This window comes from Podarcis cretensis (assembly GCF_951804945.1).
Source record: "Podarcis cretensis genome assembly, chromosome: Z".
In the NCBI taxonomy this organism is placed as follows: Eukaryota; Metazoa; Chordata; class Lepidosauria; order Squamata; family Lacertidae; genus Podarcis; species Podarcis cretensis.
The window spans coordinates 19225597-19252029 of NC_137184.1; the positions used below are offsets into that span (position 1 = coordinate 19225597).

The following is a 26433-nucleotide window of genomic DNA, read 5'->3' on the forward strand; positions in this document are numbered from 1 at the left end:
AGCTCCTGTGAGAGCAGCAGCAGCAGCTGTCAGGACTCGGAGTAGGAATAGGTCTCCTTGGGAGCCGGCCCGTGCAGTGCGCGAGTCAGCGCCGTCGCGGCAGAAGCGGTAGCAGCAACAGCAGGCGCGGGATCGGTCCCCGGGAGCGTCTGCCGCGGCCGCGCCACCCCGAGCTGGGCGTGGCCTCCGGCTCCTCCCGCCTTCTCCAGCAGCCGTCACTCACGGCAGGACCCGTTCTCCGCCGCGTCGCCATTGGCCGACGAACGGGGGCTGTCCTCGGTGACCGCCTGCTCGCGGGTGTAGAGGGCGGCAAGGGGTGCGCGGCGCGCCAGTCGGGGTTTGGCGGCCGGAGAGTGTGCGGCGTTGGAGCGCAGCGAGCAGGAGGAGCAGCCCGGGAGGGATTGCTTAGCCTGGCCGAAGGAAGAGGGATCGCAGCCGGCTATAGGAGCTGCCTGAAGCCGCCGCAGGAGGCGCCGTGGAGGATCGGGGATTTACTTTTCGCTCGTGGTGTGGATTTAACAGGGGGAGTCGGAAGCGCAGGCGCCGGAAAGCCGGCGGCGGAGGCGGCGGAGGAGGAGGATGGGCCGCCCGGAGGGGACCCACGACGGCCGCCGCCTCCTCTGCCGTCGGCTGCTGCTGGGACTGCTGCTCGCCCTGTGCCGCCTGGCGCCGCCACTGCTGGCCAAGAGCCTCGAGCCCGTCGCCTGGAGCGCCGCCAACCCAAAGTACGTGCAGCCTCGACGGGGACGGAGGGCGGGCTGGGGAGGCTGCCGGCCGAGGCCGGAGCGGGGAGCACCGGCTGCATCTTCAGTCCCAACTCGGGAGCGGCTCCGTCGGGCTCTTCTGTCCAGGAATCCCTTCTGCCGGGGCTGAGATGGACAGGGCGGGCGCTGGAGTCCCCTTCTCCCCTCCTCGCGTTGTTCCTTCGCCCTTGACCGGCCTCGGAGGGCGAAGCGGGCGCTCCCGTTCGTCTGAAAGGCGCCGGCGTGTCCCGAGTCCGGTTTCGGGGTTTTTTCCCGGGGAGGAGAAAGGGCACCTGAGTGGGTGGTTGCATTTCTCTCTTAATTTTTTAACCCTCTCCCCAATTTTCATTTGTCTTTGGGGGAGAATGGCACTTCTTTGTTGCTGAAATAGAAAACCAAGTGAGTCCGAATTGCCTGTGTGTTCTTTAAAAATGTATTTTTAATTGATTTTCAATCGCGTAATGAGCAAACAGGAAATATCAAGGCGGCACTGTCCAGATTGTGGAAGACAAAGGAGTCTTCTGGTGTGTGTTGGAAGGGGGGGGGGCGCCTCCTCTTTTCCATCTATTTTTTCTCTGCCAGTCGGGAGTTTCTTTCTCTTAGTAGGCGACGGATTAATTCTTTCCCCTCCAAGGACTTGTCTAACTTTCACCCCTGTTAAATGCTACACTCACCCATTCCTCTCCGCTTTAAAACTAGGCTTCTTGAGTTGAATGGTACCCCCAAGGGTCACCCAGTCCAACCCCCTGTGATGCAGGGGTCAAATTGGGTGACGGGTTCTTTTGTTGCAGGAAAGTGGATTTTGGCTTGGCGTATGTGTGCGTGCAGGGAGCTGAGTTGGAATGGGGCAGAGAGCTGAGTTAAAGGTGGGGGGCCTAAGTGCCACACTCTTAAGGTGTTTGAGGGTTTTCGTAAGGGACCTGCTTCCTTCCTTGGCTTCTGTTTGGGCCCTGAGCACTTCACCTGGGGGGAGTGTCATCTCAGGTTGCACCCAAACTGGATGCTGGCGCCCACTCTTGGGTGTGGCTGGGAAGGTAGTTGTTCCTGGTGAATGCTGTTGAATAGGGCGCCCAAAATTGACCCACTCTGATAATGGAAATTGACCCACTGCAAATGGAATATTTATTCCTCTCCTTGTCTGGCACCAAGCGACCCCTGGGGTCAGGCTTATCCCCTGCCCCTCTAAAGGGAAGTTTTCCTTCTCACATGATGCCCACTACTCGTCTGTCGTGATTTTCATTCCTACACCCTCTGTGGTTTGTGGGGCTACCCCTAAACCTGGCTTGTCGAGAGTAGCTGAACCCCAAAACCCAGACTTTGAGTTTTTAGTGAGTCGAAGCTGCGCCCTGGAAAAACCACTGTGCCCTGGAAAAACCACTGAGACACCCAGGAATAGATGGTAAACATTGGTGCCAGCGTAGTGTTGATTTGTCCAGCAGGCCTTCTGCATGCCGCCTTGGCAGGCCTCTGTCTGTTAGACCCAGCTGCAGAAATGTTTGCCAGGCGTTTGCAGACACAAAGCATCACCAACTTCTCTTTACTGGGCTGTGGGGTTTCCTGAGTTTGACTTTGCAGAAAGTCTCACTAAGTGCCTGGTTTCCAGTCTTCCCGGTTCTCCTTTTCCCCATTAATTTTAACCTGAGATACCTATTGTACTAGCTTGTGCTGGGCAAGGAGGACAGGTTTTGGATTCAGCCCTTCCACTTCTCCCTCATCAAAATGCAAATTGGAACCTCCCTGGGGCAGAGACTTGTCTGTCCCCATAATACAATGTTCCATGGAGTGCCCTGCACATGGCAGCATAATGAAAAAATACTTTAATAGTGGCAAGAAGCATCCTTGGATGTAGAGAAAAGTATGTGGGTCCTCCCTCCATGTGATTTTTATTTATTTCATAAAAATTACACACTGCTCGATTGTAAAAGAAATAAAAATCCTCAAAATGGCTTACAAAAAAGATAACAAAATGATCTCTGAGTAAAAAGGAGGACGATAGTTTAAGACTGATGAAAAGTTGAAATAACAATAAAACAGATTAAAATTCCCATCAACTTTCTAAACATCTCGAGAGGCTTGTCTATACAGTAATGTTTCCGACAGGCACCGAAAACAGGACAGCGGAGGATAGGCAGGGAGTTCCGAAGTGTAGGTGCTGCCACATTAAATCTAATAATGTAAATAATAATATATGTGGTCAGGCGGCTTGATTTCCAAAAAGCAAAGTGGTTTCCTAAAATGATCACTAAGAAAAATTACCAACAACAATGCAAGACGTACAAAAAATAAAAAAACTAAGTGATAATGATAGGAAGTGCATCTTTTTGCACCCACGCTAATGGAAGTTAAGGGGGGGGTTGGCCCAGCAACTTGGGAGCGCTTAAAAAAGCTGCGCTGTTGCTTATCTTTATATTGTTGTCAATAGCTTTGATAATGTAGCCGTATTAAATAAATAAATAACATTGTTTCTGGGTTCCTGTAAGTCCACTGTTGGGACCTCACATTTTTCCTTTTTATTAAAATGCAATTTTATTAAAATGCAATGCAATTCCAGGCCTGCCTCTGTACTTGGTTTGTGCAAAAGAAATGTTAACAATGGCAGATGTTTCTTTCCAAACAGTCCTCTCAACTGCTAGATTAAAAAAAAAAGTCCTCTGAGAGATGTTTAGATTCCCGGTTGGAGTGCTAATTATCCAGAGACGTTTGGAGACTGATTTCATCAGGATGTTTTGGGAGCGGCTATCCTTTATCTTATAAGTCTGTTTATCTCTTTTAGGGTGGGGGGAAAAATCAAGGGTGAACTAACCCTCTGGAGGGCACCCGCACTTTGTCCGTCAGGGAATAAAGCCCGGAAGGTGGAGGGAAGGAGAGGTGTGTGTGTGGGGGGGTCATATTCTTTTCAAGTCACATAGTTGGGAAAGGACCCCTTTTCTCCAGGCTTCAAAATCATCATGAGCATTTATTAAATTTATTAGCTGCTACTTTTTTCTGAGCGCGACAAAAAAATTATTCTGCATCAAGTTGTTGGAAGACATATTTAGGTATCCCTGAAAAGAGGAAACTTTTTGATGAAATTGAAGACCCCCCCCCAAGTGATCCAGCAGATCAGTATTTAAGGGTGGAACTGGAATTCGTGAGCAGGATTCTGGAAGAGCCTGAAATCTTCACGCTTTCTCGTGGGGGGGGGGTGTCTCTCTGTTGGGGAGTGGAGGGTTTCTTTTCTTTGGGGCAGGTGTGCATCTGTAGATACAGTGGTACCTCGGGTTAATAACTTAATTCGTTCTGGATGTCCATTCTTAACCTGAAACTGTTCTTAACGTGAGGTACCACTTTAGCTAATAGGACCTGCCGCTGCGCCACCGCCACACAATTTCTGTTCTCATCCTGAAGCAAAGTTCTTAACCCGAGGTACTATTTCTGGGTTAGCGGAGTCTGTAACCTGAAGCATCTGTAACCCGAGGTACCACTGTACAACTGGACCGATGTGGGTCTTGAAGTTTCGAGACCCTTTGTGAGATGATTGGTCATCGCTTCCAAATAAAAAAGGGATAGCATGCCAAATAACAGCTAGAAAGTGTCTCTGTGATAGGAGACCTTCTCTGCCAAATATTTTATTTTCTTTACTTATTCATACAACATAAGAGCATAAGAAGAGCTTGCTGTTATCAGTGTCGCTTGCCAGATTTCCATTATGAGAAGCTTGCAAGCAGAATTCAAATACAGGAGCAACTCTCCCCTCTTGCGGTTTCCAGAAACTGGGATTCAGAATTGTCGCTTCCCCCTGACCATGGAGGCACAGCTTAGCCATCGTGGCTAGTAGCCATTGATAGCTGTGTCCTCCTGTATGAATTTGTCTCACCCTTTTTTCAAAACCATCTAGGTTCGTGACCATCACTGCCTCCTCCCACAATTTAACTAAGAAGTTCTTTCTTTGATCTATCCTGAATCTTCCTGCATTCAGCTTCACTGGGCATCCATGAGTTCCAGGTGTTATTTGCACTTTCTTCAGATCACGCATAATTTTATAAACTTCCATCAGTATTGAACAGTGCCCCCCCCCACTGCCTGGAGACCAAATGCCTATTTAATTGCATTTGATTTTAAGTCCTTTTTAAAAATAGGTTGGTAAATGTGTTTAGAAGCCTGTGACTTTTGAATGCTTTTGGACTAGATTCCCCTTGAACCCCTTCCAATGCAATTCTAGGATTCTGTGTTCTGTCGATATTGCATATGTAATAAAACAAGACCAGGTTGATTGAAAAGTCGGGGTTTTCTAGGCTGTTCAACTCTCTCGGGACGTTGGGTTGTCAGGTTGTCCAGTTAACATGAAGTCCCAGAGTTGCGAGATCTGGTTCTCAAAGCAAGCCTGCATTTAGGGTCTCCCAAAAGATGGAGAACTTTTTGCCATGATCATTTAGGTTGGCGGTCATCAGTGCCTCCTGTCCCATAGTTTAACTATGTACTTAAAAGAAGCACGTTCTTTTTTCTCTGCTGAATTTTTCAGCATTCAGTTTTGTTGGATGCCCATGAGCTACAGTGTTAGGACAGAGGAAGGAAAACTTTCCTCTAGCCAGGCGTAATTCTTTAAAATTCAGTCATGTCGCCTTTTCCCCTCTACGCTTAAAAAATGCCGAATTCTGCAACTTTTCTTTGTAGGGGAGCCGCTGCATCCCTACGGTCATTTCGGTTTCCCCTTCTGTGAACCTGTCCCAACTCTGCAGTATACTTTATAGGCAAGGTGGCTGGAACTGTAATCAGTGGCACGTTGCATTCACCATGCTTTCCCACATTTGGATTTGGGGTGGCTGGAGGATGTGGCAGGAGCAGTCTGTGGTTATCTTGCAGGGCAGGTCGGCAAGGTAGAGAATACCTTGCAGGGGAACACCCTACCCTTCCGTATGGCTGGAGATCTTGTTAAGTTCCCTGCAAAATATGGTCAGAGACCAGCTGAGGAAGTGTGTGTACTAAAAGCAAGCAAACTGCTTACGTTTTAAAGACCAGCTTTTCCACACTTACTGCGCTGTAAAGTCTCTCTTTCCCCCCACTCTTTTTGTTTGTTTGTTCTGGAGCTTCCTCTGTGAAAAACCGCTGTTTGAAGCTGAATTGGAGCAAACAGCAATTCGGGTTTTCTGTGGATTGCTGTTTGCTCTGATTGAGCTTTCAAAGAGCAGGTTTTCACAGCGAGAGCTCTGGAGAAAACAAAAAGAATTAAAGTGTGGACTATGCGTGGAAAGCATGGGGGAAAGGAAGTGTGGATAAGCCTGGAGTTTGGATTCCACCCCCCTTCCCAGATGCCTCGAGAAGACCGTCATGAAAACATGGGGGTTGGGCTAGATGACCCTTGGGGGTCCCTTCGAACTCTGCAGTTCTATAATTCTATGGAGGTTTGTTTATTGTAAAGCTTTCCATTTTATTCTATAAAACAGAGAACAGTTATAACAACAGGTAAAGATTGACAGACAAAAAGTGAAGCTATAAAAAAAGCACATAGAATGAGACTGGTTGCGCTTGGGTGAAAATAACAATGTCCAATTAAAGAATATCCCCTTTATTTGATCATTCCAGTTTTGCCAGGCTTGTGTCAAGGGTTGTTCAGGAAATGATGCTTCTGTTGTATATGTCATATAGAAATGCCAAATCATACAAAAAAAAAAAAAAAAAAAAAGCCTGGAGGTTCTAGCCCTTGTTGAAATATCAAATTATGTGCATTTTTCTCCACTATAGCTCTATTACAAAGCAAGTGCTAGCTACTAAGCGTCCAGTGTTAAGATTTTGGGCTGCTTTCCATAGAATTGTAATGACCGTTTGAGCTGCCAAGATCATATATAAAAGCTGTTCTGTTGATACTAGTATCATCGAAAATAATCAGTAGCATTCATTCTGGACAAGAAATAGCAGCTTCTTTAGTAATATTGATCACTTCTGTCAAAATCAAATTCCAAAAAACCTTGCACTAACTTGCTTTCATTGGCGGTTTTTAAGCAGAGTTTGGATGGTCGCCTGTAGGAGATTCTTTAGCTGTGCAATTTGTGCATTGCCAGGGTTGGACTAGATTACCCTCGGGTGGGGGGATCCCCTTCCAACTCTTTGATTCTGTGCTTCATTTCAGAAGATTCTCTGGAGCACATAATGGTGGTTCTGCCTTCTCTGCCCCCACCTAACTGGCCTCCACAAGTGCTGTGATTTAATATTTGTTTTCAGAACAAATTGCCTATATCCTTTAAAAAGAAAAACAAGAAGTGTGGAGTTTTCAAACCTGGTAGAAATGGTGTTGCACTTTGCGGTGTTGAGAAAATGACTTGAAATGGTTCAAAATTTCATATGATTTAACAGAATGTAGAAAAGATGGATACTAACACCTTAAATAATCTATTTCTATTGTAACCAGCAGACGGAAAACCAGAAGTTTTCTTCCTTTATCTTTAATGTTTCTTATCTCTCTGTTCTTTTCTTCTTTTTCTTCTTTTCCTTCTTGTTCCTGTCTTGTTCCCTTTCTCTATCCTCTTTCTTGTCTTTTTGATTCTGTGTGTTCCAAATAGTATTTTATTGTATTGTGAAAACTGTAATAAAAATCATTTTAAAAAATGAAATCGTTTCAAATTTCTGTGCATTACTCCTGCCTCCAGTTTTCTTTTCCTTGCTCCGACATAACTGTCTAAATGCCACCCAAGCCAGGATTGTGGGGGAACTTTTAGCTTTTCTTAAAACATCCCTTTGGCTAACATTCTTGAGTTAAATATCTGATGGAAGGAATAAACGCTGCTTTACCAGATTTTACTACCTGTTTTAAATCTTCAGTTTTATTGAATTGTAGAGTTGGAAGGGGACATCTAGCATTGCTTCTAGGTAAGCAGGCAATCATTTGTTTTGTATTTTGGTAGAGATAATGGAATCGGAGTTCTCTACCTTTTCATCATATTTAAACATTTATTTCTTTGTAGTTGCAGGGCGAAGATGTCTCGAATAATTCGTGAAATACTTACGATTCGTTCTGCATTTCAAATTCGCTATTGATTCTTGATCGTCTGTTGGAATTTTCCTTCCAGGAAAAGTCCCTGTATATATGCGCGTGTCTGTGAGTGTGTCAGACAGACAGACAGACAGACAGACAGACAGACAGACGCTGGTCTGGTTTTAATTTTATCCCCTCGTGCCTGAAGGGGGAAGTCTGCGTAGCAAATATCTTTCTGGGGAAAGGAGAACAATGGCCTTGCTTGGGTGATTTCAGTCATCCTTTTTTCTGCAATGCCAGACGTCCGGGGTTGTTCAATTCGGGGTAACGGGGTAACATCTCGGAGCCAAGGGGTGAAATTTTGTGGAGAAGTCATAAGTCCTCCATGAATTTGTGCATTCGTCTTTTAAAACCATCCCAGTTGGTGGCCATCACTGCCTCCTGGGGGAGCAAGTTCTGTAGTTTGCACTGAGTGAAAAAGGACTTTCTTTCATCTGCCCTGAACCTTCCAACATTCAGCTTCACCAAATTGCCCATGAATTCTAGTGTTAGACAGGGAGGAAAATTTCTCCCTCTCCACTTTCTCCATGCCCTGCATAATTTTTGAAACATCTGTCATGTTACCTTTTACTCACCTTTTCTCCAAACTGTAAAGCCCCAATCACAGCAACTTTTCCTCATGGGGAGATACTCCACCTCCTTGCTTGTTTGATTTTCTGAACCTTTTTCATCTTTGCAATTCCGTTTTTGAGGTGAGCAGAACTGTTCCAAATGAGGACAGATGATGTGGCATTTTTGTTTTCCATTTCTTTCCTAAGGATCTTCCTCAAAAGCCCTTCACTGTTTTGCATCGGGTAAATGTTGATCCACATGGGCTTCCATGTGTCCCTTCTTAGAAGTAAAGACTCCGAACAAAGAATAGGTTTCAGGCTGGTTCAGAATAGGGCAACTGAAATGATCAAGGGGGTGGAGCGACTCACACAGGAAGAAAGGTTGCAGCACTCGGGACTGTGGAACTATGGAACTCACTGCCACAGGGGGCAGTGATGGCCACAAAACGGGATATCTTTGAAAGAGGATTGGGCAAATTCGTGGAGGAGGAGAGGGTTATTGATGGCTTCTAGACACAATGGCTATGCTCTGCCTCCAGAGGCAGCAGTGCTTCTGAACCCCAGTTGCTGGAAACCACAGGAGAGAGGACTCTTGTGCTCGGGTCCTGTTACCTGGTTTCACGCAGAGATTGTTCCCCACCTGACTGGCCTCACCATTCACAAAAATTCAAAGTTCCTTCTTGCCATTTTAGTCAATAAACAGGGTGTATTCAATTAGGCGCAGCATGGAGAAAATCTGTCTGGCCAATGTGAGAACAGGATACTGTCTCGGTTGGGCCTCTTGGCCTGATCCAGTCAGCCTCATCCTGTGTTCTTATGGAAACCTCGGGAGGGGGAGTTCATTTTTACTCGAATCCTCCTTGCAGGTTTCCCAGCAGACGGCATATGGTCTGCCACTGTGAGAACAGGATGCTCGGCTACATGGGATCTCATTGTGTGCTTACAAAGCCTGATGCTTCTGAATGGCAATTGCTGGAAACCACACAGCGGGAGAGTGGCTCCCTTGCTTGTACTTGCTGGTTTCACCCTGGTACATCTGGTTGGCCTCTATGAGATCAGAATGCCTCCCTCATCCAGCAGCCATGACGGCCTCTCATTACCTAAGGTGCTGAGAGGAGCGCAGGGCTTCATGTCGGCCTTGCTCCACTTTAGAAAAGAGGCTGGTGGAGGAGGAGCTGGACAGGAGCCAAGGGCTCCTGGGCCTGGGATTGGGAAAAGGGTGTTGTTTCACCTGAGACATCAGGTGTACCTGGGCCATACCATTGTCAGGTTGCAGGCGGGGGGGGGGGTGTGGGATCGCAGGATTGGTTGCTCCCCCTATATCCCTCTATATGGGCTTCCCTTGTGCTGAATCCGCAATGCTGTGGTGCTATTATTGAAAGAAGCGAGGCCTTGTCAGCATAGAACCAGAATTTTAGGGGTGGAGGGAACCCTGAGGGTCATCCAGCCCAACCCCCTACAGTGAAGGAATCACAGCTAAAGAATCCCCAACAGGTGGCCGCCCTACCTTTCCCCATATCAGGGAGACAAGAGACAGCAGGTCCTTAAAGTTTCTGCCTCCAGGTTGAGGCGTTGCAGCCTGGGGAAACCATTATTATATTATTACATTACATTACATTTATTTTCATTTCATTTATTCAGAGCATTTTCATCCCCTTCTGTCAGCCAAAAAGGCTCCCAGAGCAGCTTCAATGAAAAATAAAAATGAGACAGTCTCTGCCCATGGAGGCTAAGAATCTTACAAACAAACAAACAAACACAGCACACAAGGAAAAAGTGACGAGGAGGGACCAGAAATATTAGAACTCAAGACAGCAGTTTCTAAACTGTTGTTGCTGCAGTAGGCAGCTGCCACAGATCAGGGGCTGATGGGTCTGCATTTTTGACAGAAATGATGGAATGAGCCTTCTCCACATCTCTCCCACTGAGGTAGCCTGGTGTAAGGGCAACTCAAAGTGATTTACAGTATTTTAAGCAAAAACAACAATAACCTAACCCCCCCACCCCACATACATATATGATAACCAGCATTTGTGTGTGTGTGTGTGTGTGTGTGTGTGTGTGAGAGAGAGAGAGAGAGAGAGAGAGAGAGAAAGGTGTGTCCTTTCCTTAAAAAAAACCTATGTTAAAACATCCCACCCACGCAAAAAGGCAATAGATGATTAAAAGCCAAGGCGTGGCAAAAAAAGAATTTTTTGCCTGGCACCTAAAGATGAGTAATGGTGGTGCCAGGCAAGCCAAAATAAACTTGGCTATGATTCCTGAATTTTTTGGGGGGCAGAGCAGGGAAACAGGGGTTGGACTAGATGGCCCTTGGATCCCCTTCCCCATTCTCCCCACTTCCCAGTTGTATTGCAAGCTAGTTGAGTAGCCACAGCGTACCTTCCATGTGCAGGAAAATTCTACCTCTAAATGCCATGGGCTTGGAAGCTGGCAAGTGGTTGGGGGTGGAATTCTTCCTTATTTCCTCCTTCCTCTTGTCTACTGTGGAAAGTAGAATATTGTGGGCTGGATGGATTTTTGCTTCCATCCGAAGTTCTTGAGCAATCATGGAGGGCTGATATGCAGTGGAGTGGACTCCCTCAGAAGATGGTGGATGCCATTCCTTGAAAGCAGGACGCTAACTGTGAAGGGATTATAGAACTGTGATTCCTAACTTGCAGTAGTTGGGCCAGATTTCTATTTTTAAAAAATAATATTTTATTTTTTACCAGTTGGGCCAGATGTCTCTTAGGCTGCCTTCCAACTCTAAAGTTCTACAACCTGCTTCTTCCTCCCCTGTTTGTCATTGCTGAACATCCCACACCTCCTGCCGGCCAGTAGCCTGAGGGCGGACAACTGAGCCCCCTCAGGACTGAGGTCAGTTTTGCTCTCTGCCGTTTGCCAGAGGCCCTTGACAAAGGTCTCTTTACAGTAATGGGCACAATCCTGCACAACTGAATGCTGTCAGTGCACGATATCTCAATGGGCAACCAGAGTTGGGAAGCTGCCCAGCTTGGCTTTTTATAGATGATGAGGACAAGAGAGAGCCCCCCTTATGTCAGTAAGCCCCTTCCCCCATGTGTTGATTCAGAATTAAGAGCCTCCCATTCCCTGCAAGGGGCTCCTTAATCATAGTTGCGTATAGTACAGTTGGAAGGGATCCCAAGGGTCATCTAGCCCAACCCCGGGCAGGTGGCTGTCCAACCTCTGTTGGATGGAGCGGCTCCCCTGTGAAGAAAGGTTTCAGAGTTTGGGACTTTTTGGTTTAGATAAAAGGTGAGAAGAAGGTATGATGGAAGTTTATAAAATGACGCGTTGCCTGGAGAAAGCAGAGAGAGAGAGATACGTTTTCCTTCCTCTCTCATAACATGAGAACTCAGTGGGGTCATCCCACGAAGCTGAACGTTGGAAGATTCAGGACAGATAAAAGAAAGTACTTATTCACACATAAACTATGGAACTCACTCCCGCAGTAGGCAGTGATGGCCGCCAACTTGGATGCCTTTAAGAGAAGATGAGAGAAATTCCTGGAGGAGAGGGCTGTTGATGGCTACTAGCCAGGATAATGGCCATGCTCTGCCTCCACAGCTGGAAACAGCCATGCTTCTGAATCTCAGTTGCTGGAGACCACAGGAGGGGAGAGAGCTTGGGGGTTTTCCATTAGGGCAACTGGCTGGCCTGATCCAGCAGGCTCTTCTTATGTTTCTCTGTTTAATATCTGTAGGAAAGGAGGCTGAGAAAGTGAGGCATGTAATGGCAGGAAGAGATAGAGTTCCATATATTTTCATTAACAAATCACCTTCTTTTGTTCTTGCACTCAAATCCATAATGGGCATCTGGTCAGCCACTGTGGGAACAGGAGGCTGGACTAGATGGGCCATTGGCCTGATCCAGCAGAGCTCTTCTGATGCTCTCTGCTCCAGCTGGGTCCTGTCCTGTCTTTGCAAGCCTTTCTGAACATTTGCATTCTTCTTTCTCGCTCTGCAAAACTGCCGTCTCTGCCTGGGCCCCAAAGAGGCAGGGCTGCGAGGGAACTGCTTGGTGCGCTCTCCCTTCCCTTTGATTAAAAACATGGTCTCTTAAGCAAGCAGCCCCTGAAATGGCTGAGACAGGGCAAGTATGTGTGTGTGTGGAGATGCAGGAGTGGGAGCGATTGGTCTTCACTTGGAACAGGAGGGCAGTTTGCAAATGTCCGTGCTAATTAAAAGAAAGAGTGTGCAATTGCCTGCAGGCCTGCCTGCAAACTCAGCTTGGCTTTTGTGAGGAGTGTGATTCCTTTGTTTAGTTTTGCCACCAACATGATCTCGGTCTCCAGTGAGAGGGAAGCAGGGAGTCCATTTCAGGCCACCTTCCTCTCCCAGGAGAGAAGTGTGTTTTTAAGATGTTGCTCACTCTGTGTATGCCCAGACGATCTTTCTTTCTTTCTTTCTTTCTTTCTTTCTTTCTTTCTTTCTTTCTTTCCCTTCGGAGCAAGGTTTGCCTCCCAGTTATGGGAGCTTAATGGCTGTACATCAGGAAAGGAATTGAAAATAAAACTACTGGTAACCTAATTCCATTAGATAAATCTCTTGGTGCCAACCACACTTGCAATATACTGTTATGTACGGTTCTGGTTGCCTCACTTGAAAAAGGATAGTGCATGGTTGGAAAAGGGCAACCAAAATTATCAAGGGGACGGAGCCAATCCCCTGTGAAGAAATGTTGCCGTATTTGGGATTTTTGTAGCCTAGAGAAAAGGCAAGTAGGTGGTGACATGCCTGGCATTGAGAAAGTGGGTAGGGGAAAGTTCTTCTCCCTCTCACAGAACACCAGAATACATTGGCATCCCATGAAGATGAATGTTGGAAGATAAAATGAAGGATTTCTTCACTTAGTACGTAGTTAAATGACGACACTTGCTCCCACGGGAGACAATGAAGGCCACCAACTTGGGTGGCTTTAAAAGAGGATTGGACAAATTCAAGGAGGAGAGCACAGTGTTATTGGTGGCTACTAGCCAGGATATCTACGTATTCTGCCTGCACTGTTGGAGGCAGCAAATGCTGCTGAAAGCCACAAGAGCAGAGAGTGACTCTTGTGCTCAAATCCTGTTTGCGGGTTTTGCACGAGGGGCATCTGTTTGGCCACTGTGAGAACAGGACACTGGAGTAGGTGGGCCGCTGGCCTGACCCAGCAAGCTCTTTTGTACAAGCTTGTCTTGGCCTCCCCAAGGCCAAGACTTTGCCCTGCAGAAATAGCTTGACCAGAGGCCACCGAAAGGCACACAGATGCCTGACTTGTCAGCGAGGCAGCACTGAAAAGCTGCCCTTAACTCAGAAGTCCCCATAATTTGCTTATGCTCCTGAAAATGTGCAAGCAGCTAAAAGTGTTAGGGGGAAAGTGTGATCCTGGAGGCTGGTTTCTCTTTTCCTAAAAATAATCTTAGAATTGTCCAAACCCCTGCAATTCAGCAATCACAGCTAAAGGAATCCCTGACAGATGATCAGCTGACCTCTGTTAAAAAATCTCCATTGAGGGATAGTGCAGTATTTTCCAAGGGACTGTGTTCCTCTATGGAAAAGCTCTTACCTTCAGAAAGTTTTTTCCTAATGTTCAGTTGGAATCTCCTTGTTTTTGAATCTGGGTCCTCCCGTCCGATGCTTCAGAAAACAAGCTTGTTCCATCTTCAGGTGGCTTATATCTACAGTTTATGCCCAGGCTATCTGGAAGACTGTATTCCTGCATATGAATCTGCCTGGGCTTTGAGATCTTTGGAGGAGGCCCTTCTCTCAGTCCCACCACCCTCAACTTGGTGGCGTTGCAGGTGTGGCGTTGCACCCTCGCTGGTGGCTCCTCTCAGACAGCTTAGGAACTCCCTCCCCAGAGAAGCCAGACTGACCCCCTCCTTGCTATCCTTCTCCCAGCAGGTGAAAACCTTGTTTCAACAGCCTGCTTGGGGACTGGCTGCTTTAGTGAAACGCCTGGTGCTGTGCTGCTTTTATTGTGATTATATGTTTTTAATACAGCTTTATTTATATCTATATTAGATGCAATACCATTTATTCCAAATTATATATGTCATTTTAATTATATTAATGTTTAAGTGTTTTTAAATTATTGCTTCTCCTTCCCTGTGTTTTTAGCTATTCTTATTTTATTTGTAAGCTGCCTTGAGTTCCTTTCAGGAAAAAGGGCAGGGGATAAAGAAATAGATGATGATGATGATGATGATGATGATGATATCACCTCTCAGCTCTTCTCTGAGCTAAAGTGCTGAAATTGTATGATATTGGCTATCTGTAATCCTAACGACTCCTCTACAGGTTAGGACACTGTGTCTGGGCTATTGAAATGAATCTGCATCTGGTTGCCCCCACCTCCCGGCAACTCCTGCTTTCAGAGTCCTTTTTTTGTCTGCCAGTAAAATATATCTGGAAGGAAGAAATGGGAGACTGAACCAGTAACTTGAAAGAAAGCTCACCCAATTAAAAATGGAAGAAACCCCCCCACAAAGGGTAAAAAGCATAAAATTACTTTTGTTACGAAAAATATATATGCAGTTACAGTGATTCATAGGAAATGCAATAAAGGTTGTATCTCTGCGTAACTGTTGCCAAATACTTCAAAGTAGGCAGACGCACTTAGGGTGAGTGTCAGTGAAATGATCTTGGAGGCGAAGTCCAGGATAAAACCAGTTATAGATTTCCTACCCAGCTGTGATGGGGGGCGGGGAGAGAAAGTTCAGAAACCCCTAATGTGATCTGTGAGTTACTGTGCACAGTACTGGGCAACTCACCTCAAAAAGGATCATAAAATTGTGGAGTTTGAGGGGAACCCAAGGCTCATCTAGTCCAACCCCCTGCAACGTAGGAATTTGCAACTGCACTGCAGAGTTGGAGAAGGTTCAGAAAAGGGCAGATGAGATGATCAAGGGGTTGGAGTGATGCCCTGATGAAGAAAGATTGCAGCGTTTGGGACTTTTCGGTTCAGAGGAAAAGCAGGGAAGTGGCAATATGGCGGCAGTTTATAAAATTATTCATGGCCTGGAGAAAGTTGGAGAGAGAAATGTTTTATTCCTCTCATGACGCCAGAACTGGTTGACATCCAGCGAAACTGAATGTTGGCAGATTCAGGACGGATAAAAGAAATTCTTCCTTAGTTACGCTCCTGCAGGAGGGCAGTGATGGCCACCGACTTGGATGGCTTTAAAAGAGGATTAGACAAATTCATGGGGGAAGAGAGGGCTATCAATAGCCACAATGGCTGTGCTCTGCCTCCAAAGATGGAGACATCGTATTGTTGGAAACCCCAGGAGGGGAGAGTGCTGCTGTGCTCAAATCCTGCTTGTGGGTTTCCCATTAAGGGCATCTGTCTGGTTAGGCGCTGTGAGATGAAGGCGCTAGCCGAGATAGCCCTTTGGTCTGATCCAGCAGACTCTAAATCAGAGGGCATCTCCACCTGCCTTCCAGCCCCTACCTGAATACTGGCATGTTGGAATTTGAACTGTTTTTCCACAAGGGGTTGCCAGCCTGCTGTGGCCCCTCTCTTTGCTGGGAGCCTGGCATCCCCATATACCTTCCGGGATCCCCTCCAGCCCCTCTAGACCTGTAGAGCGTCCCTGATCCATTCCTGCCTTCAGACTCTTTCTCTCTGAGCAGGACTTTGGTTCCAGAGAGACGACTGGAATAATTATTGCAGATCATTTCCCACTTTAACAGGGTCCTGCTGGATTGCTTAGTCTGCTGAACACATTGCTCATTCTCCCCTCTCAATTTCTGAAGCCTTCCTCATTCCAGCAATTATTTTTTTTCCACCCAGTGGGATCGTATTTCTGCTTTAAGAGCTTTAAACCCCCTGCAAAGAAACACTCTAGAATTGTTTCACAGAATCAAAGAATTTTAGGGTTGGAAACGACCCCCAAGGGTCATCTAGTCCAACCAACTGCAAACAACGAAGCGTTAGGCAGAACCTTCTGAGGGCAATAGCCACTGGGCAGTGGAACAGGCTCCTTTGGAACAGGGTCCTTTGGAAGGTGGTGCGCCTTCCTTCGCTGGAAGTTTTTAAGCAGAGGCTGGATGGCTACCTGTCATGGATGCTTTAGTTGATATTCCAGCATTGCAGGGGAGTGGACTTAGATGACCGTTGCAGGTTACCTTCCAACTCTACAGTTCTACATTCTACGTTAGGGTGGTCCACGTTTTCATAACAACTAGGCCACAAGATTACTTCATCATAGAACCTGCAGGCCGCACACTGCCTTGTTTCACCATGGTGGTGCTGGTGGTGCTGGAGAGCAGCCAGAATTTGACACCCTCCCACCTCCTTTCCAAAGCCCAGAACCTGCCCCACTTACCAGGCTTTGGGGAGGCAGCTTGAAGGAATTAGGGGGGGCATCAAATGTTGCGGAAAGCTGTACGTCGGACCACCCTGATTTACATGGTTTGGGCCGTTCTCCCTCGAGGCCCACCAGAATATGTTTTGCCCTGCGAGCCTGGATCTGTATCTGCACTCTGAGCATCCCAGCTGTCAAGGCTGGCAGGGTGGTGTGTTGTCTGCAAAGGGCCTCCTCTCTCTCACCTCCCTGCCCCCCAGCTCTGGGTGATGGATTGGCCCTTGAAAAGGGGGCCCTCCCACATTCCACCCCATTGAAAAGGGCTTGACAAGTAATGAACTCCCTTTCCTTTTCAGAGGCTCCGAGCTTGTGTGACCTCGTTTCTTTGTCTATGAGGCAAATGTGATTGGATGAGGCCTGCTCCCTCTTCCTTCCTCCCCCCACTCCAGGTGCTGCTGCCCTCCCTCCCCAAAACCTGGAGATAATAGGGCAACTCTGGGTCCCCTTTATTTGATGGGCGCAAACTCCCTGGTGCTAGGGGCATTAGGGAAGGAATTGAAAATAAAGCTTCCAGTATACAAATATTTGGTGTGTTTGGAATATTTGGTCACGTCACCTCAAGAAGGATATTTGGAAAAGTTTCAGGAAAGGGCAACCAAAACTGTCAAGGGGATGGAATGACTCCCCTGTGACAGACAGCCACCCAACCAACCTCTACTTAAAAACTTCCAAAAAAGAAGAGTTGCAGTGCATGAAGAAAGGTTGCATTGTTTGGGACTTTTTAGTTTAGAGGGCATATGAGTAAGATGCAAATATGATAGAGGCTTATGAAATTACCTGTGGCCTAGAGAAAGTGGACATCCAGCAAAGCTGAATGTTGGGAGATTCAGGAGAGTTAGAAGGAAAGATTTCTTAGTTAAACTGTGGAACTCACTTCTGCAGGAGCTCATGACAGCCTCAGACTTGGATGGCTTTAAAGCAGGATTAGACTTCATGGGGGAGAGGGTTATTAATTTCTATTGGCCACAGTGGCTATACTCTGCCTCCACAGTTGGAGGCAGGAATGCTTCTGAATACTTGATAATTCTGAATATCCTTAACACACCATTTTCAGAATGATTTTACCATCAATAAAGTTCTTCTTGTTTAGTCTGAATCTCCTTTATTTTAACTTGAATCCATTGGTTTGGGTCTTCTACCCTGGAGCATCAGAAAACAAACTGGAAGGGACCCTGAGAATCATCTTAGTCCAATGCTTTGCAATGCAGGAATCACAGCTTAACCGCCTGTCTTGGTTTCCAGATCCTTGATCATCTTGGTTGCCTTCTGCTGCACACGATCAACCTTGCCAATGTGCTTCTTGAATATCCTCCTTGTAACTTGAACCCATGGATTCCTAATTACAAGAAGGGAAATTCCAACTGTACATCAGGGAGAACTTTCTGACAGTGGAATGGACTCCTCTTCCATAGAGGATTTAAAGCAGAGGTTGGGTGGCCATCTGTCAAGGATGCTTTAATTGAGATTCCTGCATTGCAGGGGGTTGGACTAGATGACCCTTAGGGCCCTTCCAACTCTACAATTCTACAATACTTAGAATTTTGTAGTGCCCAGAAACAGCACTCCCAGTGGGGTCTGATTAAAGCAGTATATAGTAGTGCTGTGATTTTTCTTGATCGGGACACTTGAGTTCAGTTAATGCAGCCTGAAATTGCATGAGCCTTTTTTTGCTGTTGACTCAATTTAAGCCTGTGGTCCCCCAAGACCTCATCTTCCTTTTCACATGTCCTGCTATAAAGCCGGGTGTCCCCCCCCCCCAATATTTCGGCATCTGATTATTCCTTCCTAAGTGCAGAACCTGACATTTGCCCCTATTGAAATTACCGTATTTTTCCATATATAAGTTGCCCCCATGTATAAGACTCCCCCTATTTTTGGGTACTCCAAATTAAGAAAACACCCCCTCAGCACTACCCGTGTATAAGACCAGCCCCAATTTTAAACCTATTTTTTTGGTAAAAAGAAACCTAGTTTATACACAGAAAAATACGGTAATTGGATGAGCTGTAGCCCAGTTCTCTGGTCTGGGACTCCTTTGCTCCATTTGGGCTTGGAGGTCCCTGTGGGTCATTCTGACCTGGGTATCTCCACTTAGAAATTTATCCCCACATTGCTTATGCTGAATCTGCAACTCTCTGATTTGCTTAATGAATGTTTCGTGCCAGTACAAGCCTGGAATTCGCTTTGAGCGTTGCACATGGCCAATGAGTCACTTATTGTAGAATGAGGAATAAAAATTGGAAACTACACTGAAGCAGGAGGAGGCTGTCTCAGCTCAATGCATCAGCAAGCAGCCTGTTCCTTGAGGAGCCACAGATCCCAGGGGAGGGTCATTCGCACCAAACCCAAGAGTGGGTTTGGGCCCTGGGTGAATTCCCCCGCCCCCAGGCTCCCAAACAAGTGCAGACCAGCTAAAAACCCTTACGTGGGATTTGTATTGATGTACAAGCCCCCACTCCAAGCAACTATGCCCTGCTTATTATACAAATGAAACATGGAACAGGAAAAGAAAACAGTTAGCCAGAAAGTGCATATAAAAATATAAACATTTAAAAGAAACTTATTTGTTCTGTTTTGGGGGGTTTTTTTGCAATAGATTTGTGATGATCCATGTTAAGCATTGGGAAGGCATAAAAAAGTTCTCTAAATTGGCTCCATATTCTGTGTGACAGCCCTTCAGATATTTGAAGGTGGCTCTCATATCCCCTCTCTGCCAACTCTTCCCCAGAATAAACATGCCCAACTGTCTCATTCATGGAGTTATAGAATTGGATGGGGCCACAAGAGTCATCTAATAGTCCAATCCCCTACAATGCAGAACCCACAGATAAACCATTCCTCATAGTCTTGGCTCCCAGACCCTTGATCGTCATGGTTGCCCTCCTCTGCACACTTTCCAGCTTATCAATATCCTTCTTGTTTTAACACTGTAAGTATTTGCACATGGATATCTGTATTTGCTTGGAACTGTTTGGAACCTCTCCAAATGCTTTTGGTTTGGGTTGGTTAGGAGAGAACTGTGTTAACCTCTAATTTCTGCTGTCTTTCTGAGGGCGAGTCTTGTCTTTGTCTTTTACAAGCTCAGCAATCCCATTTTCCTGTTCCCTGGAGATCTGCTGAACCCACTCAGGTAGAAAGGACGTCTGAGGTTTAAAAATAGACCCCACAGAGGTAGAGGCAGGTTAGAGACCTCTCCCGCTGAAAGAAACTGAGCAGATGTAGTCGGAGCCAATAATAGCTCTCATCGTCGTGATTGCCAATTAAATGTATTCCTTTCCATAAAATTTAAGCCCCGCTTGATTGTAGAAAACCTCAAAGCGGTTTGCAAAAGGACTAAAAATCAATAGGATGATTGGTAAAAATGGTTGAAACATTCAATTAAACTAAAAAACCCCACATCAGCATTCCAGGTAACAGGGTAAGGTTTGTTTTAAATAAAAAATGCTTTTAGCAGGCGTTGAAAAGTGTACAGCGAAGGTGCCTGCCTGATATCAATAGGCAGGGAGTTCCAAAGTTTGGCTGCTTCCACACTAAATTATTGATTTATTATTACCATTACTATTATTACTATTAATACCAGTCCGGGATTCAAGATAAGATAGAAGAAGCTCAAAACGCAGGAAATTACATTAAAATGTAATTGCACACTAATAGAAATTAAAATGATATTGAGAAAGATCCATTAGAAACATGGGCAACAACAATAGAAACAGTAAATGGTGTAGTGAAGGCATCAAAAGGCAGGGAGTCCCACAGTGTAGGTGGCAGCACTATAAAAGAGTTGAGTTCTTACAAATGCAGAATGGGGATTATGTGGTACCTGTAAAGGACTGCAGCAGTTGTGTGGGCTCCTGTGGGGTAAGGCAATCTCACAGGTAAATCGGTCCTAAATTATTAAGGGCTTTGTATATAGGCAGCGACCATTTTATGCATGTCCAATTGTTATGCAATCACACACTTGTTGCTGCCGACAAGGAAGTGGACCGAAAATTTGGTGGGGTGGAATATGGGTGGGTGTGCTGTTTATGTGTCTTCCACTGAGGCGCACTGGGGTCAGAAACAAAACCCCCATGCATAATGGTCGCCACCTGTACCACTTGAACTCACCCTAGTAGCAAATGGAGAACCAGTGCAGCTCTTTTGAGTACTGTATAGGGATTATATATACCACAAGGCCTTGCAGCAACTGGACTGCAGAATCCTGCTCTGGCTGCAGCTTCTGGATCCAACACAACAAAAACCCCACCGAGAGCCCATTGCAGTAGAGTGGTACCTCCGGTTACAGGCTGGATCCATTCCGGAGGCCCGGCTGTATCCCGAAAAGTCCGTAACCGAAGGTGCCCTTCTGCGCACGTACGCATGCGGCACAATTCAGCGCTTCTGCGCATGCGCGCGTGGCGAAACCTGGAAGTATACACTTATGGGTTTGCCGCATTCGCAACCTGAAGTTTACGTATCCAGAGGGATACGTAAGCAGAGGTATTCCAGTCTTGAAGGAGCTGATTTTAAAGGGAATGTAAGGATCTTAGCTAAGGGCCAGCAGCGGCGCCTGCAAGGACCGGAAGGAGCCTCTTGCTCGCTGGGGATCAGGTTTTGCAAACGGCAGGCTCAGAATGGTCACGGCCTCCACTTCACAAGGCCTCTCCTGGGAAATGGTTGCCATGGAGAAAATCCTCCCAGTTCATGGCTGCGACAGAAGGCTGGGTTTGTTGACATGCAAAGTTGTTTTCTGTGTGGTGGCGGACATTTTGGGAAACCTCTTTTCTCTCTTTCTCTTTCTCCCTCCTTTCTTCCTCTTTCTCTTTGTCTCCCACTTTCTCTTTCCCCCCTCCCTTCCCTCTCTCTCTCCCACTCACTATCTCTGGTTGAATCCAGCCCAGGAAGCACTTCAAACTAAACTTTGGAACTCTCTCCCACAGGAGGCAGGGGTGACCACCAATTTGTAGGGCTTTAAAAAAGGATTAGGCAATTTCGTGGGGAGAGGGCCATTGTTGGCTTCTAGCCAGGATAGCTATTCTCTGCCTCCATGGGCAGAGGCAGTAAATACTTCCAAATACCAGTTGCTAATATCTAGATTCCTAGAGGTTTTGGCTACTGTAAGAACAGGATGCCGGACTAGATGGGGAAAATGGGCAAGAGACCAAGTGCCCAGTATATTTAATAGCATTGATTTGAGGACCACTGTCTGTAACTCATGTGGACGGACTCTTTGCATTGCAATTATATCCCACCTTTTTTCCTCCCAAGGAGCTCATGGTGGCATACGTAGTTCTCTCCCTACAACAGCTCCTTGAGGGAGGTTAGGCAGAGAAGGGCAGTGATTTGGCCCCTAAGGTCAGTCACCCAAGTGAGCTTCATGGCTGAGTGGGGATTTAAACCCTGGTCTTTCCCAGGTCCTAGTCCAATGCTTTAACCACTATAACACACTGGCTTAAAAGGTGCTTGCCCAGATATGAGGATTTCACAAAAAGAAAAACAACCCTGTTTGTGTTTGCCTCAAGAGAATGCAGAACAGAAATGTGACCTGAGGTTTTCCCCCTGCTTCCTTCCTTAAATTCGGCTACGCGGGGAAGCAAAATAGTCCACAATAACGCCCTGAAACAAAGTGCTTTTTAAATTTATTGCATGTTTTTATTTCTTACACGTATATTGAGGCACATGATTAATCAGCGCCTCCATAGAATTCTAGAATTGTAGAGTCAGAAGGGATTCCCCAAGGGTCATGTGGCCTAAAGTCCTGCAGTGCAGGAATCACAGCTCAAGAATCCCTGACAGGTGGCCATCAGGGTTCAGCATTGCAGATGGGGAGAGTGATTCACTATCTGGACAGTCCATTTCACGAGCCTTCAAAGCCATTTGCTGTTTTTCCCTTTGACTGTCCTTTAATCTGTATTTATGGCTGGATTTGTTGAGCTTTTGAATGGTTGCAGATGCAGCAACTGTTGCCTTACAGAGGTTATAGGAAAACTTGCTTGTTTTATTTTGAACTGTGAGAGTCAGTTTTAAAATCTGTTGCTGGGCACTAAAAGGGGAAAAAAAGAAAGAAATCCCCTATAGCTGAATGGGCAGCCCCTTGGTTGGATCACATATGCAGAACTTTGATTTTTCTCTTCTCTTCCCTTGTGTGTCTCTTTGATTGTAAGCCTGCTTTGATGGGAGCCTTCTTGGCTGAAGAGTGGGGCACAATTGCTGTAAGTAACAAGAATTGGAGAGCTGGAAGGAGATCCCATGGGTCATCCAGACCAACTCCCTGCCATGCAGGAATCACAGCTAACATAAGGCAAGCCTTCCTGGATCAGGTCACTGGGCCATCTAGTCTAGCATCCTGATCTCACACTTATCCCTGTGCGACGCCCACAAGCAGGACCCAAATGAAGAGCCCTTTCCCCCTCCTGTGGCTTCCAGCAACTGGTACTTTGAAGCATTGCTGCCTCCGACAGTGGAGGCTGAGCACAGTCATCATGGACAGCAGCCATCAATAGCCCTCTCCTCCATCCTCTTTGCTGCTGCATCACACTGTTGACTCATGTTAAGTTTTTTGGTCTACCAGAAGACCCACAAATCCTTTCCATATGGAGTGATGTCAATCCAGGAACCCCCAGGGAATGAATGAAACAAGCAATGAATGGAACCTGGTAACCGAACAGGACTGCCCAAAGATCAAGCCAAATGGCTGGGAGGGGTTGATGACACACCCAGATATGATTTGCAATTGCTCAGTGCTACCATGTGGTCATGTTGCTGTAGCCATGATACCTGCAAGGTAGGGGGTTGGACTAGATGATCCTTGGGGTCCCTTCCACATGTAGAACTCTATGATACTGTTAAAGGTAAAGGTAAAGGTACCCCTGCCCGTACGGGCCAGTCTTGACAGACTCTGGGGTTGTGCGCCCATCTCACTCAAGAGGCCGGGGGCCAGCGCTGTCCGGAGACACTTCCGGGTCACGTGGCCAGCGTGACAAAGCTGCATCTGGCGAGCCAGAGCCGCAAACGGAAACGCCGTTTACCTTCCCGCTGGTAAGCGGTCCCTATTTATCTACTTGCACCCGGAGGTGCTTTCGAACTGCTAGGTTGGCAGGCGCTGGGACCGAGCAGCGGGAGCGCACCCCGCCGCAGGGATTCGAACCGCCGACCTTTCGATCGGCAAGCCCTAGGCGCTGAGGCTTTAACCTTCCACATGTAGAACTCTATGATACTGTTACATGATCACAAATCGCAGTGAATGAAACAAAAGACGTACAGGAGGCTGAAATCTGAAGCCACGGGTGCATCGCCAAAAAATTTGATTGTACGAATAATCTTTGCTAAGTGAAAAAGGCTGTATTTATTTCCTTGCCAGTTCAGTGTATCCTTGAGGAATCAAGCCCTTTTCTGCTTCAGGAGAAAGGTTTTGGGTTTTTTTTTTTGCAATTGGGGATGCCTGGCCACCCTCCCGGAAGACGGGTGACCCCTGTTTTCTGAGGGAGCTCAGTATGAATTTATAGGTGTTCTGGGAAGGCCAAAATGGTGACTAGATCAGCAGCTTGTGTGTCTCCTGCCTGTCTCTGCCAAAACAAACAAGGAGGTTTTTGGCCTCCTCCAGAGTTCCCAACACTTGCTTGGGGAGACAGAGGGAAGAGCAGCTAGGAAATCTGGATGTTTGTAGTACTCTCTGGTAAGAACCTGCCACTTGCGATGTGTCACTTCACTGTTGCTAAGGTTTCCATGCACCTGAGATGTGTGCAAAACCCAGGACCAGATTTCCTGGCTTCTTGTGAACCTGCACTTTGGGTGGCTTTAACCTCCAAGTCCATAAAGAGTCCTGTGTTCAGTTCTGGTCACTCCATTTTAAGAACCATAGAATTGTGGAGGGACACCAAGGGTCATGTAGTCCAACCCTCTTCATTGCAGAATTTACAGCTAAAGAATCTCTGACAGGTGGCCACCCTACTTCTCCTTAGAAGGATATTGACAAGCTGCAAGGTGGTTAGAGGAAGGAGACAGTGTTAGAAACTCAGGTACATAAACTAATCACCAAATGCCACCTTAAGCCTAAGTTATGGTCACTACAATGGAATGTCTAGGCATCATTTCCCCATGGATGAAAATTCTTCTTTCATTTATATATCACTTTATATACTTTAAAATAAATCTCAGAGCAGTTTGCAACACATTAAAACATCAAACAAAATGATTCAGAATAAAAGAAATTCAAGCTTCAAGGAGCATATTTGAGATCCTTCTGTAAGTGACAATTTGTTTTCCCTTATTTATTAACTACTTAATTTATATAGTTGCCACATAGCAGAAGTACTCCAGGAAGCCAGTGTGATTTGATTTTGGACCAGAACCTTGGAGTTCAGGGTTCAAGTCCCCACTCAGTCATGAAGCTCACTGGGTGACCTTGGGCCACTTCCAACTTCCTAACCTACCTCACAGGGTCTTTGTAGGGAGAGGCACCCAGAGATCTCCATGAGGTCACAGTTGGACCCATGCCAGTTGCAAAATGCACCTGGCACTTGGGAAATTTCTAACACCGGAGGAGGATCTAGGTGATCTAGGGGGTCTTAATGGAATGCAAACCTAACTTTCGTCGGCAGTGTGATGCAGAAGCAAAAAAAGGTTTCTGCCCCATTTTCCCATTGAGGCTCTGAGAGGCCTCAGAACTGGAGAGGACTCCTTGGCATGCCAAAAACAAAAAAACAAAAAACCCACACAAACCACTCTCCCCTGTGTTGGAATAAATCTCATTTCTCGTATCTGAATTCTGCACTCCTTCCCTTCTCTTCTCCCTCCTTTCCCAAATCAGAAGCCATAAGCTACTTCAGGGAGGGGACAAAAAGGGGTATTATGGTCTGCTCTTAGAGAGGGAGTTGTTCATCCTGCTGCTTTATCCTACCTGTTGAATTGCAATGAGATTTTTTGGGGTGGGGTGCACACACTTGGATCTTCTCCCCAGTGTTTGTAGTTAGCCAGGCACCAGGTGCATTTTGCTACTGGTGTGGGTTCAATTGTGACCACATGGAGATCTCTGGATGCCGGATTGGTGACTGACATCTCCATCTAGCCTTTCCCCTCCAGCTTTCTTAAGCAGGTAAGCAGAAGAGCTTGTTTATTGCATTTATACCCCACCGTTTTCTCCAAAAAGTAAAGGGTTCAACCCCACCCCACCCCACCCCAGGTTAATCTCCACAATGACCCTCTGAGGTAGGGTAAAAGGCTGTCACTGACTCACTCCAAAGTCACCCACTGAGCTTCATGACTGGGGATTTGAACCCTGATCTCCCAGGTCCTAGTCTAACACTACACCACAGTGACTCCCTAGGGTATTTCTGCTATGGGGCAGCTCTATAAATTAACTAGGTAAATCAATATAGAGAAAGTAAAATGACATTTAGAGAAGGAACTGAAATATTTACCTTGAAATATTCTGAATGGTTTTATTTGGTGATTTAATGTGTTATAAACCGCTTTGAGATTTTTTTCTTTATAGTGGCATAGAAATGAAATGAACAAAAACAAATTTCACCAGGGGAAAAATGGCATCAAGACATCTCATTCTGGCAGCTGTAACACATAGATTTAAGGTGCCGTTTGGCAATTAGCTTAAATATATTGAGTTTCTAACACTGCTCTCTCCCCCCCCCCCCCCGCAGCTGGCTGTTGGAGTTTTTTTTTTTATTTGGAAATGACTCCAGTGAATTTTGTCACCCTGCTACATTAAATGTTTCATGGCAGTGCAGCATTAAAAGTAGTTTAAAATAACATACAACAACAAGAGGTAAAATGAGAGAGAGT

The 26433-nt window shown here is 46.3% G+C and overlaps 1 protein-coding gene across 1 annotated transcript in view; it reads left to right on the forward strand.

Moving 5' to 3' along the window:
- The first annotated feature begins 315 nt into the window (after window positions 1–315).
- EFNB1 (ephrin B1) overlaps window positions 316–26433 on the forward strand; it is a 72434-nt gene continuing 46316 nt past the window's right edge. Inside the window, exon 1 of the mRNA XM_079961453.1 lies at window positions 316–725. Within this exon, the coding sequence (XP_079817579.1) occupies window positions 580–725 (146 nt within the window). The 5' untranslated portion in view covers window positions 316–579. The remainder of the gene's footprint in view (window positions 726–26433) is intronic.